At 37.8% G+C, this 15,106-nt stretch overlaps 1 protein-coding gene across 1 annotated transcript in view; it reads right to left on the bottom strand.

The window, feature by feature from the left end:
* Positions 1-1,340: 1,340 nt before the first annotated feature.
* IGF1 (insulin like growth factor 1) overlaps positions 1,341-15,106 on the bottom strand; it is a 75,703-nt gene continuing 61,937 nt past the window's right edge. Inside the window, exon 5 of the mRNA XM_081247852.1 lies at positions 1,341-7,699. Coding sequence (XP_081103978.1) covers positions 7,640-7,699 — 60 coding nt within the window. The 3' untranslated portion in view covers positions 1,341-7,639. The remainder of the gene's footprint in view (positions 7,700-15,106) is intronic.

Below are 15,106 nucleotides of genomic sequence, written 5' to 3'. Positions count from 1 at the left end.
AGGGTTTTCGTAAGGACTAATGAGATAACATAGGTGAACCATTTGGTATAGTGACTGACCCATGGTAAGTTCTCAGCAAATATTAACCATTGTTGGGGTGGTGGTAATTATCACTCACACAGATCTTACAGGAAGGAAAAATACCCTTTTCAAAAACAGGCTGTAATTTGGCCTAGATGATCTTAAAGGAAGACAGAATTCCTTAGGGACAGAATTGCTCTTCTGTTTAGGAAAAACAACTTTTGGGCATATGCAATGATAAAAGATGAGCGGGCCTGCCCCCATCCCCACTACCGGCAAAGCTGTGATGGAGGAAGTAGCAGAATTTTCTTGCGAGTTCTTTCTAAGGGAGAGGATGAAGGGTTGGATAGGAAATAATTCCTGGGAGAGTTTGCAGAAGAGAGGAAGGGAATCTTACTAAGATGAAAGTGATGATTGAGATCTTTCTGCCCTCTCACTTCAACATCCACAAAACCTTTAGTGAAAAGGCTGTCCCCAGGCTAGCCATGCGCATGCGCACGCACGTGCACGCCCTGCTGTTAGAAGCTTTTGGCCCCTGGAGGTCTGATGCAGAGCACAAACAGAACGAGGAAGTTAGTCCTCTTGTTGGGCCTAGGGAGAACCATGGAGACTTTGAGTGAGTGAAGTTGGGCGTGATGGTGAGCCCCACGTGGGAAATTGATACAGGAAACTTTAGTAATATTATTAGTTCCTTAAAATCAAGTACAAAGCTCATGAGCCTTTTTTACATTTAGGTAGCTTTCCAAATAACTCATGGACGGTTTAAGAAAAGGGAAACAGAATGAGATGCTTTCAAACAACAAGAGGGAAATCACTAATCTTTCCACTTTGTGCTTCCACAAATGCTACTGTGAGTTTGATATTCACAGTATCTATTCAGTAAAGAATTAGAAAGATTTATTGAAACAGAAATTCAGTGTTGAGAGATCACATTCTTATAACATTTCCCGATATTGGGAGTGTATTAAATGCTACTTGTATATTATGTACCCTACGTGATAAAAAACCTTTTCCCAAATGCTTTGTCATGGATTATAACTCACTGTTGGGTTATGGTACGTGGGGATGGGTTACTTAAACCTGCTTTATTGTTAATGCATCTACTGTACAATTCATACATCTCTTACATAGTTTGTCCAAGTTCTTTGAAGCATTTATTTTTAAATATAATCTGTAAATTCTATAAGATATCTCCATTCTGGTGTATGATTAGTTTTATTTTCTGGGTAAGTTTTCTTGTTTATTTGTTGCAATGACCTTAATTAATAAAAATGCTACATGACAATAGAATTCTTAAGGAATGACACATTACACCAACATTGTCCAAAAGAACTAATTAATCAAACATGATTAATTTTAATGTAATTACTAAAGAAAGATATATCATTTTATTATGACGCTCTAGCCATACATTTTCAAAATATGCTTATTAAACAGTAAATGTCAGATAATGATTCAGTTAGTTACATTTTTAGAAGTCGTTAGGATTGATATTCCTCTGCCATAAATGAATTGAATAATAATTTCAAATACAATCAGAGTTAATTTAATAAAAAATATGCTTTTGAACTAAGACAGATAAAATCAATGACCAATGATTATTTTCTGGTTTCAAAGTAGCAGGGAAGATTAATTCAGTGTCTGTAAGTTTATTTATCACACTTGGCCTAAATGTGATAAAAACAAATGAAGCAAAACACATGATGTAATCCCAGTTTTCACACTTCATTAGCTCTCTCAGCAAAAAAGAGATCTGACATAGTATTTGGGGCCTTTGTATAAACTGAATACAATCTACATGATGTTTGAAAGTTTTTGATATTTGAATAGACATTTTAATAATACACAGACACAGATAAGAGATGTGAGTAGGTGGCTTGAGGTTTCAGAGTCACTCCTGCAGTGTGTTTAGCAGCAGGTACAAGATAAATATCCAAACAAAATCAGATTAAGGGATTAACAGTAGTGACTTTGCTATGGGTGGGTGAGTGGGGCCAGTGGGTGGTTTGGAAGGGATTTTTGAGTTCTTTTTTCATTCTTCCTACTTTTACATCAGTGCATTTTGGGCAAAAGAAAATGAGTAATGTTTAATTTTTAGATACAGTAGGGCTGGACAATTAAAAAAGGAATATTCTAAGGATTGTGAAGGTCATTTCGAAGGTGACAGGTGATTCAGCAGGGGTTAAATAGGAGAAACTATCTCTATCTTAACTTACATTTCAATTGGGCAGTAACATTTGAACTTTTGTGTTCTCTTTTTAAGTTGTTTTTTCTTGAAAGACCTTATCAATGACAGCTGAAGAATGGGGAGAAACGGTGACCGTGTTTAAGATCAATGTGGCATCATAAATTAAGAAGGAACATGTGAAATGTATGCTTTAAAAGAGGCCCCTTTAATTCTAGGGTTTCAGCTTGGTCAGCCCTCTACAAAATTTTGAGGCAGATACTAAATGAATAAGGACTAAGAGGAAAAAAGACAGTTTCAAGAACTCCCTGGGCCTCTGTCTCATCTGTGAGAGGTTTCCTACAAAAAGTGTTGTTCCAGATAGGATTTGGTTATTTAAATTTGTATCTTTATCCTGTACCATACGCACTTAAAGCTCAGACAGTCTTCTCATCTCCTTTTTTTTTTTTAAATAGAAATCACACAAAAAAGATATCTATGTATCAGTTTCTAATACCTAACAGGAAAGTCTTTTAGAATATTAACATAGCAATAAGCAAATATGTACTATAGGATTAAACACTAGCATTGAAAACAAACAAACAAACCAAAAACAAAGAATCAACAAAATTTTCCTCTTGTTTTTGCCCCTTCAGATTCTGGACTTTATGAGCATTGCAGGAGAGGGGCATAAAGAATTGTGCTTATTTTATTTTAAAATTTCAAAATAAATGATGCCATAATGATGCATAAATCAGATTTATCTTTCGAAAACATTGACGGGAAAGCCCAGGTGATTTGAGTGGGAATGCTCTTTCTTATGAAGAGAACCAAATAGGATCTGTCTCTAATAAATTAGTACAATCTTTTAAGATTAAAAATAGCAAAAACGTTTTAAATAGTCTGATTATAGCTTCAACAAGTCAAACATACATTTCTATCTAGCCTATAGTTTTAAAGAGTCTATGTGGGTTTAACTTATCATCCCTCATTCCAATATAAAAAAAGAAGAAAAAAAAACAAGTCATTTTTGAACATTAAGATATTCATAAAGACTGTATAAAGTAAAAAACAAAACAAAACAAAAACAAAAAAATCTTCACAGATTGTTAGCCATCTCTTTCAACGGTTTCTCATAAATTCTTCTCTTTCCTTATCAGTAGATAACCCCCATCTCAGAAGGAAATACTTGCCAACACTTCCCAATGAGATCAGTGATTGCTTTTTATGAGAGCTACTGCTCTTTGAGATGTTTAGGTGAAGGGAGAATATCTTCTATAAACCAGTAAACTCCAAAGAATTACTCAAGGGGGATGTGGCAGAAGCTATTTTTAGAAGGTGAATCTATGCATTTTTCTTTTTGTTTTTATTTTCGCCACTTGCTGAATATCTGTTTTAGAGCAGAGAGCGCGCGCACACACATGCACACACACGTGCACACATGTGCACACACAATCAATGAGTAACTTAATCATCTTTTCAGTTCTGCCATTTGCCTATAAGGTCTTTTTTTTTTCTTTCCCATTTATACTCCATGCTCTTGAATCAAGGTGTTCATATTGGATAATATATTGCTAATTTTATTGAGTTTGTGAGCCAACAAAATAATGGAGCCTTCTAACTTAAAAAAATTTCCATCTTCTGCCCTTGCACCCCCAAACTCACAATTTGGTGAACAGTACACTACTTGTGAGTGATATAAAGTTGAAAGGTGGTGGTGACTAGACCTAATGCTATTTTCTTAAGCCATCTATCTAAAGAATTGTTTTTTTCATACTTTAAAAAAATATGTCTATGCTTTCTTTTTTTTTCTTTTTTTCTTTTTTTTTTTTTAGTCAAGTACTTTCTTAAAGAAACAATAGCACCACATTGGCATAGCTGGCCAAACAATAAATGGGAAAGCAAAATGTGCTACATCTTCCATTTTAAGCATTCTCCCAAGTACATAAACTAATAACAGAAACCCTGAAGTCATAGTGCATGAGATGGTTTCATCTACACAAACACTGACATTCCAAGGAGGGGAAGGATTCTCAAGGGAGGCCGGGCTTTTTTTTTTTTTTTTAAAGATTTTTCAAGGAAGTGATTTCTTCTCAGTATTCCATTGGACTCTTAAGATGAGTGTGTGTGTGCACGTGTCTATGTGTGTGTGTGTGTGTGTGTGTGTAGGGTGGGTATTGGGAGAGTTTTTCTTGATCTCTAGAAGAGTGGATTCTGATGGAAAGATGCTTTAACTTTTTCAGTGGAGCTTCCTCATCTTAAGATGTTCGAATAATACAATTATACTATTTGGGGAAGTGGGAATGGAAATTTGACCTAGGTATTCAGTGTTGTCAATTAAACTGGAAATCAACCCATAAATTAAAAGCTCATTCTTACCAGTATTTATAGCTCTTTCATAAACGTCTTGATATTGCCTCATCTCAAAATTCTAAAGCAAAGCTTATAAAGTTTTGAGCTGTAAGATTTTATGTGCTTCCTTCTGTCAGTACCAGGTCATTCTGCTGTAGTATATAGTGATCAGCTGACTTCTGGAGTTGACAGCAATTTGTCTTCTAGTTTTAAATCATTTGAAAATAAGATAGTGGGTTAGTATAATTAGTTAATTTTTAATTAGCTAACTTATGATACAGTTGGAGAGGACTATGTATTAGAAAAAGTTAAGAAGGGTAATATGACTTCGCATATTTAAGCTTTCCTCACTGGGGTATTTTTTGCTGTGAACAGAATTATTAAGTGAATCAAATAAGTCATAGACACTCTTAGAATTACTGTATTCAACTATGTCTGGAAACTTACAGGTCTGCAGAAGGTTGCATGTAAAGTGTTGTTTGTAGTTAGTAATTTTAAAAGGTACACACTAGGAATAAGAAATAAAAATCAGAGTGCCATTTTGGGAAAATGGGTCCAGCATCTCATTCCATAGAACCCATATGTCTAGAAGACAGATAAAGGGCAAAATTACCTATGGTTTCTTTTACATCTGTCCACAGTGATCAGAACATAGCTCTGCATGCCAAGGGTGCTAAATTCAAATAACACTGTGGACTAAGGTTAAAATACTAGTTGGCTGACCAGAGGTGTCCATTAAATAGGCCTTCTTTTTGCATATGTTCGGAGATCCAGGAAATCTTGTTTTTTTCTGGCCTCTGAACCTTGAGGTGAACCAGTGGGATGTAGACTAAAGATGTTATTTTTGTTTTGCATGTACACTCTCCAAGAATAAAAGGGATATAGTTTTCATGAGATAATCAAGCCTGGTTGCTTTTCACCAAAAAGTTCTAAGGCAGATAAAAAATCTGAATGATGGATGATTCATTGTTTTAATAAGAAAATCTTGATATGTAGACAGGAAATATTTTCTAGGTCAGCATGGACCTGTCCTCATCATTGGATTTCCTTGATACCAGTTTTCAATTGAATGGATAAGACACATCCACAGAGGACTAGAGGCCACTCTTCTAAGCAGACATGAGGGAAAATTTCTAGCTGTGAAGGAAATGTTTGTCTTTCAACTAGCAACTCTAATCAAGCATTAACCAAAAATATATGTATATATCAGTATCTCCAAGGATAAGAACAAAATTCATTAAAGAAAGTAAATTTGTAACATTTTATTAGTTATTATTTCAATATTTGAAATCTTGGGACTTTTTTAGATTACTTGAAAAGCGGAAAGAACTGTTTTTCAAAATGAATAGAGTATCATTTATAATATTAGAAGAAGTATTATTAGGTTATTAGTAACTTCCTGGCAGAGTCAGTAAGTGCTAGCAAATGGAATAATCATCCTTTCGCTGGTAGAAATCTTTGTTTCTCTCCTTTTTTCTTTTCCTCTCTTTTCACTTTGTATTCATAAATCCAAATGCAGAATTCAAAATCAAATTGCAGATCAAATGTTTCTAGGTTATTTTGAAAACTGTTTTAAAAGAGATTGAGCTGTTAGCTTTTAACAAGTAGTTAGTTGGATAGTTAGTTGGATAGCTTCACTGACAAGAACTGGCATGTCAGGAGCATTCAGCTTATCAATTTTCTAGCTATGCTGTGAATGAGTTGTTCATAGAATTCCTTGCATCCCAGCAACTCAAGGGCTCTGATCTTGACGCCCTCATAGCAACTCAGGATAAAAATCTGGAGCTTTATCTTTTTAATCCTCATACCACCCCTGTGAGGTAGGTAGATGACATATTGCCCCCATTTTGCAGATGAGGAAACTGAGGCACAGAGAGGTGAAGTGACTTGCCCAAGGTCACAGAGTGGTGAGTCCGTGACAGAGTCGGCAGATGTTTGTTTCTTCAGCGAGAATAAGAAACCAGGACTTAAAATTCCTAGCCTTCTGCTTCTTCTACTCCTCTCTGGACTCGCCAATCAGATTTGCATCAGTGGACTTTGTGTCTTATTTCTTTTGGAAGGCATAATTGGGGAACTTTTCTTTCCCAAATGGTTAAATTTTGAGTACCCTTCCCCTCTGTGTCACCTTTGGCTCCAGGCTTCCTCTTTTATTTTGCTTTCACCTTTTACCGTTTTGGCCAGACTCTTTCATATAACAAACTACAAAATAGCACCATTGTACTAAAAAACAGAGTTTTACATACTGTTTGATACATCCTGTATTATTGACATGCTAAATTTACATAGTGCTTTATATGGAAAAAATAAAAAGAGAGAAGTACTGATTAGGTCGCACACTAACTCATCATTTGAAGGAACCATTCAGAGTTTGAGACTTTCTATGCTTAAAACATATGCCTAAAATGATTGGCCTCAAAGTTGCAACTACTTGCAATTTTTTTAGCAAGATGTGGAAATAATAAAGCTTTGTGTCTAAAATAAATGCATCCAACTTATATTTGGTACAAATGCCACAGATGGAATCTTGTGGGTTAAAAATTGGTGTGCTATTTGACTGCTTGCTGCTGCTATTGAGGAGGCCAAATTTGGCAAATAAAAAGGTGATGAAGGGGGGAGGGGGATAGACGAACAAGATTACCAGACACTGTAAAACAAACAGCCTGTGTTGCGTAGAAAGAAGTGCAAATAAAAAAATTAATAAACCACTTAGATAAGGCTGCTGAATGAATGTCTCTAGCAGCCAAGATTCAGAGACAAATGTAGTGCAACTGGATCTATATAACACCCATGCATTTGTGGCTCTTGAGAGGCAGGGACTAAGATCTATATATATATTTTCTCTATAGAACATTATTGATAAAGGATCAACAGCAATCTACCAAGTCCAGGACCATTTTTGCAAGGTGCAAAGCTTTTAACAATCACTCCTAAAGACATTGTTGGAATGTTTACTTGCGTATTTCATTGGGGGGGAATGCCCATCTTTTGAAATGTTATCAAACTTATTTTTTTGGTAGGTCTTCTGGTGTTTAACAGGTAACTCGTGCAGAGCAAAGGATCCTGCCAGTGGCATGTCATTCTTCACTCTTCAGGAAGGTCTTCCTACATTCTGTAGTTCTTGTTTCCTGCACTCCCTCTACTTGCGTTCTTCAAATGTACTTCCTAAAAATAAGGGAGAAAAAGTGACATTACTTTGATGAAATTTTTTGTATCCTACCTATCTATTTCTAACATTGGGTCTCAACCTTTCATATCTATGCCTCACCACTCAATTTAACAGACAGCTTGGGCCAAGTTTTTCTGAGAAAGACATATAAGTAGATGGGCCTGTAGTTTTTAGTTTAGCCAAACCTCACTCAGGCTTCTATTCATCCTTGATGGCATGGGAACCACAGATTGCTTTATAATTACACAAAAAATGTGTTTTTATTCATCAGCTACTATCACAGATTCCTTGACAGGAAGGAGATCCTTTAAAATTCAGTCTTCTGGACTGTAACATCTTTTCCTAGTGAGGAAAAAGACCACATTTTGGGACCATCCTCTGTCGTTTTATTTCATTTTGTTCTGTTTTAGTTTTTGTAAAAAGGAGCTATTTCTTTTTCATTTTTTCTTTATCTCCTTTGGAGAGAGGCAGAGCTTTAGAAGTAGAAGATTGGGAATTTTTGTAGTTGATTTAGAATCTATAAAATCACAGACATTCTAAGCTGTGCTCAAATCCAGCTCTTCCATTTTCTAGCTATGTGAACTTGTGCAAGTGACAATCTCGTGTGTCTCAATTTCATCCATAAACTAGGATAATAATAGTTTCTACATTGTAGGATTAAGGATTAAATAATTAGAACATAAAAGCACTTATAATAGGCCTGGCACATGGTAAGCACTATGTAAGTATTACCAATTGTTATTTACTCTTATTATTTCATCTTTACTGGAAGGTAACCATTCTTGGATTAAAAATTCTAGATTCCTTGCTTTGGTGCTACCATTCACCTATCAACAAGCAATTCTGTTATCCAAGGAATATTGAGTTTTGCTTAGAAGCCCTATGATAGTAGGGACTTGTCTCTGTTCACTGTTACAGCCCCATGTCTAGAGCAGTGCCCAGAACATTTCAGGTGCTCAATAAATAGCTATAGAATGAATTGAATGAATGAATGAATATAATGGACCCTCTGATAATGTGAAGAATCAAGTCATTATACTTCTTCTGTAATTATTATTTTATCCTTGAATATACTTAAATAGCAACATTAATTTAGACAAATAAGATGTAAAATAAAATCTGGGAGGAGATAACATTTGCATGCATAAACATCAGGTGCTGCTTCTCTTGATTTCACTTCTAGTCAGGAGGCCCTTAGAGAAGGATGTAATAGATAATTATTGGTACAGAGTGAGGTTCAAGGATTCAGTGTCCTTTTTCCTGGGAACATTTTCCATCAAGACCCAAACCAAGAATTCTCACCATGGTGACTGGAATCTCCAAATTCTTCCTTCTGGCTAAGGAAATGATCAATCACCCAATCATTGTTAGAAGTTTAGAGATCATTGTAAGGGACCTTGGAGATCACTTAGCCCTGAGAACTGGAGAGGGTAAGAAGGTGGGGCAGTATCAACTACCAGTCCCTGAAAGTTGTACCTATTGACTAAGACCCATAGGGATTTGATAATTTTTCTTACACATGTTTTTCAGCTCTACCTGGAACATTAGAGTTATCACCAAGACCTTTATAAAAGCAAGTTAGCACTTTGTAAGTTGATGGTCAAAATATCTTGTACCTACTGAATAGAAGGAAGATCATTGTGTAAAAATGTTTATTAAAATATCTAGCTCAGTGGCCACTGAAAAAAAAACTTTGTGGGGATAAATTGGGCATTTGTATAGGATAGCTTGAAATGCTATCATTTAAAATCCTGCCACTTTTCCCCCAAATATCGTACAACTTCTACAAAGTTCACTTAACACGCATTTGTTGCTCTGCTGTTAAGCTAACAGTAAAGTATCTGCTGTTAAGCTAACGGTAAAGTTTGTATTCCTTCCTAATCTTACCTTTTAATCTGCTTCCTTAAAGGAGTTCTCCAGAAAATGGAAAAAAGACATATGGGGCTACAGAGTAGAGACACTATGGTCCCAAACTCCTTGAAACATTCCTGTTCAGTTCTCAGTAGACCCTGCTGATTGTATATGGCTCATCAAAACCCCACAATCGCTATTATTAAGGACACTATCAGTCTATCAAACTAGTAATCAAATTAACCAACAGGTCTAAAAATACCCTAACTTGGGTTTTACCTCTTTTTCTGTTTAAGAGGCCTGCCAGCTTAGAAAAAGAAGATTTTTAAGAATCTGGATAAAGTCCCAACTAGGAAAATGCTCCAGAATGAGATGGTAACAAGTAAAAAGAAAGCACATGAGGTAGTTAATCTTCAGTCTTCCTCTCAAGCCAAATTAATCTCAGATTTTCAGAAGAAAAAAATCAGGTATCTTCTATGCTTCCCTCTTCAAATTCATGAGGGCTGTAGCAAAAAGGATTGGAGTTAGCTTGGCCAACCATATAGATCTTATTCTTTTCCCCAACAGAGAGATTCTTTTTCCCTCAAAGCAGAAGTTTAAAGTGCAAAGTCTGAGTGGAGGGATCTTCTGGCCTATTTCTTCTGGGTCTGTCTCGGCATCGCAGCAAAGTCACGGGCAGAAACTCACTTGATAAAGCTGACACTGCTCCAAGCAGCATGGTTCCCATGCACACAGGCGTACGGTGGAGGCCATTCAAAACCAGCTGGGATGTCGTCTGGTTTGCATTTGGCTCTCTTCCCGGGCTCTCACATGTGACTTCTTTGTTGCAGACAATAACAGTGACAAAACAAAAGCACTCAGGGATTTAGTCTCAATTGCATCGTTGCTTTGCTCATTGTCTTAATTTAATGACGCGGGCCACCTGACAATGGGTGGCAAGTGGAGGCATGTTAGAAGCAGCCGTCGGAGCTGGCACCCACCTTCAATGCACTTCTTGAAGGGGTTATGAAACTGTCCCACATTCAGCCAAGCAAAAACGTTTCACTTCAACAGCTTGTCCAAGACAAACAAACCAGCTGAAACTGTTTCTAGTATGTAACTAGACAGATTTTTGAAAGGAAAACAGTAGTGAGTAAATACTGTTTCCTATTGACACCAGGGAAGGTAAGATTATTTACAAGAAAAATGCTGGTCCTTTAGCTCACTGGGGTTGGTTGAGGAAATTTACCCTCTGAAGGAAGGGTTAACCAACTCACGAGGAAATAGGTTTGATAGGGGTTAATTTGTGATATACTTTATTACACAGTTTGTACCGTATACAGGTATTTAGGAAGCTGGAAAATGCCCTGCAGGGGTCATTCATATTCCCCTGTTATCTCTTAGCACATCCTAGCTCTTGGTTTTTTCCAAAGGAAAGCTATCCACAAACTTTTGGATTAAGATTGCTGAGAGCTAATGACAATGGCAATACTAGTAATCCTGATTAAAATTTGCACACACTTTACAGTTTACACAGTAGTCTCAGTGAACCCTCCCAACAACCTTGTGAGATGATGTTGTTTGCATCTGTCTCATTCACAATCTGAGGCTCCCTAAGATTTAGTGACTTGCTTGAGGTCACATAGGAACAAATCGAGAGACCTAGAACTAATAGTAAAATAATTTATTATTTTAATAGAAGAATAACAATTCTATCACTTGAACATTTGTATGTTCTGGACACTGTATTATAAGGTGCTAATTGTATACATTCTCTTATTTAATTTTCATAGTTCTCTTGGAGATGGGTACTAGTGCCTTGCCCATTTTACCTTTATGGAATATGAAGCTTATAAAAGCTAAACAACTTTCCTAATTTCTTACAGTGAAGATATGACCACGGTTGGAATTTGTATCAGTCCCTTCTGATTCTGGAGCTCACCAGTTAGCCACTCTGCCATACTGCCTCTCTAAGAGTTAAGACAATATCTGGTGCCTCAAAATCCAAATCTCTTTCCAGTAACAATAACTGATAATGTCACGAGCTGCCCATGATCCCAAATGGTGGTAGATGCTGGTTTGGAGGCTAAGGCAAGACTCTAGGGGGGTGGCCTCCTTTATCACAGTGTGAGCTGAGTCCTGTTTTTATGGTTAGTGATAGAGGTCTAGTAGCACAGCATTCATTTAACAAAAGCTAACCCTGTGGATGTTATAAGCCCTTATTTTCTCCCTGCCTATCTTTATGAGATTTTGCCCAAGAGACAGAATCTAAAAGAAGGATGATAATAGGCCCTTTACATTTTAGGGAGGGAGCAGTGATGTTTTCAGTAGACTCTGTTTCCATCTCCACCCACTGCAAACAAGTTAAGTATTGTATGACATAAACTCTAAGAAAAGACTGGCACCCTATAAAAAAAATGCTAGGCAAATACCGTCCATCATGGAATGTTAGCAGCCTATTGTACAGCATAAAGTTCTAACTGAGCATTGACCTTCTCCTTAACAGGGCAAAATGGAAAAAAGAAAGAGCAGTGGATGATTGAAGAGATGGCCCAGATGTCAGCTCTTTACCTGTTGAAAAGGATGTGCTCTAGATATTTTTCTGGCTTGGCCTGGAGACACATGAAATTGTAGAGGATGATTTAGATGTCTCAACATCAACTTTGATGTCTTGTTATTTTGGGGGATTACAAGTTCAAATTCCAGGAGAGTGAGGTCAGTCTTTCATCTCTGGGAGCCAAGCAGAGTGAGTGTCATGCAATCAACTCAGTGCTTTGGGATGTGACTTTTAAAACCAAAGGACAAAGTGCACTTTTCAAGAGATGTATGCTCCTGGTGGAGTAACTGCCTCTTTAACAAAGTGAGAGATGTATAGTCTGGGCACAGTGTTGGTCTGCTCAGCCTCTTATTTACTTATTTTTTCTGGAAAGACCTCATCCTATCTTTTATGTGGTTATAGTGGGAATGCACATTTTTTTCCAATATGATTGTCTCCTCTGGCCATAGTGGATGGGTCTGGCACGCCCCTCCCATATCTCAAGAAGAGTATGGTGGGGAAACCAAGGCAGACCCAATTTCTGGGAAACACAAGATTCTTTTACTGGCCAGCTTTGGCTCAAGGGCTCCTCAGTGGCTTTGCTGAACTTTGCTTAGACTGTTCAGCAGTCTAGGATGCTTCCACCCAACTGTCTCTCTTCCTCTGCTTCATTGGGGTCAGACTTGCATTGCATTCTGATGGCTTGTTCAGGCTTCCTTGATCCTCTCCTATTGCTTTTCACACAGGCATTTCCCCTAATGAAATCCTTGCTCCTTTAACCCAGTCTCATTTATGTTTCTCGGAGGTCCTGGGCTTACATACCTAGCTTGGATGCCAGCTCCCAGCACAGAATTGTGTGACCTTTGACCATCACTACATTCTTCTCTCCTTCTGTTTCCTGTTTTGTAAAATGAAAGGGTGGGGTAAGAGCACCCACCTCCTAATGTTATGATTGCATGTGATCACCTTTACACATTTACCTGGCAGAGTTGTATGCAAGAGAGCCTACTGTTTCAAGGGCCCTTGGTTTAGATCTATTTTGTGAGCTTGATGGCAACCCCAGTCTGTTCTGACTTCTGTGCTGTCAGAATACACTCTGGGTCTACCTTTGCTAGAGCATTGATGTGCTGTGGGATAAATTATGTAAGTGTTCACTTCCCCACTAAAAAGTAAACTCCTTGAGGTCAGGTAGCATTGTTCCTGCACCTCTGTCTCCTCCCTGGATGCATGTTGCTTTGAGCAAAGTGGCAAACCAGGAAATGCTTGTTAAATTGATTTAAATTTCCCACAGGAGTGGTGGAATAGAGTTCAGGTCATAGCAAGCCGTGTATGGCTTCCTGCTTCCTGCTGTGCACAGAGCCCCCTCCGGTCTCAGAACTTACAACTGGTGGGCTGCAGTACAGTAAATATCAGTGAAGAAATGCAGAAGAGAGAGCACAATGCATGATTAACACGGTAGAGTCTGTCTTGAGTTTGGATTCTGGTCTGACCACTTGTTAGGGCAAGATCTTGGCAAGACATTTAGCTGCCCTTAGCCCAAGTTTTCTAATCTGTGCAATGCGGGTAATTATAGCATTTACCCTACAGGCTAACACTGAAGATTAAATGAGGTGATTCGTGATAGTGCTTACCACAGAGCATATGCCTAATAAATAACAGCTCTTATTATTGCCTTTTAAAAAATAGTTACTGTTGTCAAAGCACACCCCATGCTTGGGTGCTGCCCTTTCTCTGGCTGGTGAAAGAGTAGTTATTTACTGGGTGCCCAGGGCTCCCTTGAGTGCTGGGATAGCAGATGTATAGCTCTTTTTTCTAGTGACTGGTACATCCCTAGGAATCCCCAGGTTTAGGGACTGTATTTATCCCATAATTATTCACAGATTATCCTGTCTTGGCAACTTTCTTACTTTTCAAAGGACACCACCTGACTCTGTTTCAAGTATTTCTATCTATGATGTAAGAAATCACTACCAAAATGGTTTAAAAGCCTGAAAAAGAAAAAAAAAAAAAACGAAAGGGAGGGACTTCCCTGGTGGTGCAGTGGTTAAGAATCTGCCTGCCAATGCAGGGGACATGGGTTTGAGCCCTGGTCCGGGAAGATCCCACATGCCGCAGAGAAACTAAGCCCATGCACCACAGCTACCGAGCCTGCACTCTAGAACCCGCGAACTACAACTACTGAGCCCACGTGCCACAACTACAGAAGCCCACACACCTAGTGCCCATGCTCCGCAACAAGAGAAGCCACCGCAATGAGAAGCCCGCACACCGCAACGAAGAGTAGCTCCCTATCACCACAACTAGAGAAAGCCTGCCCGCAGCAACAAAGACCCAATGCAGCCAAAAAAAAAAGAAAAAAAAAATTAAACCAAAAAAAAAAAAAGGAAAGGGAAAAAAAATCTGAAGGGTATTTTCCCTTGCTGGCAATAGTTATTTATGTTGCCTTTAATAGTCTTGAAGGATGTTGTAAAATACTTCAGGGCTGCTTAGACTGTTGATTATATGGGCAGCCTGTTTAGTTAGCTGTTTGTGTTTGTTTTACATTTTTAAATTAAGAAAAAAAACTTTAAGCGCAGTATCTTTCCCAGGGGGAGTTGATTTTGGAATTGCTGAAAGGTTCAAATGTTGTGGTATTTAAAAAAGTGGAACACCAGATTCTAGCAATTTCACTGATATGTACTAAAGATTCAGCACATTTTTACCTAAAAACTGGATTTGATTATTCTTTTTCTCTTAAGCCTCCAAAATGGCATTGTTTCATCTGACATACAACATATGCTGGAGTACTTAAACTCATGTATGTGGTAATTTATATTATAATATTCTGGGGAGATGGAAGGCTCAGGGTTGTTACCTTTTAGTGTCATTTCAACGCAATAGTGATGAGTTCAGAGGATTAGTAGGAAAGGGTGTTGCCCTCTTCCACTCATTCTTTGTGTGTGTGACAAATCTGGGCAGAACATTCAAATACTGTGTTCTGAATTTTCCTCCTCACTGAATTGAGAGAAATTTTGCAAGTTTGGAAGGCTCTTCTGAA

The sequence above is a fragment of the Mesoplodon bidens genome, assembly GCF_964165515.1.
Source record: "Mesoplodon bidens genome assembly, chromosome: 11".
Taxonomy (NCBI): Eukaryota; Metazoa; Chordata; class Mammalia; order Artiodactyla; family Ziphiidae; genus Mesoplodon; species Mesoplodon bidens.
The sequence above is the reverse complement of the archived record's forward strand: the minus strand, read 5'-3'. Positions and strand labels throughout refer to the sequence as shown.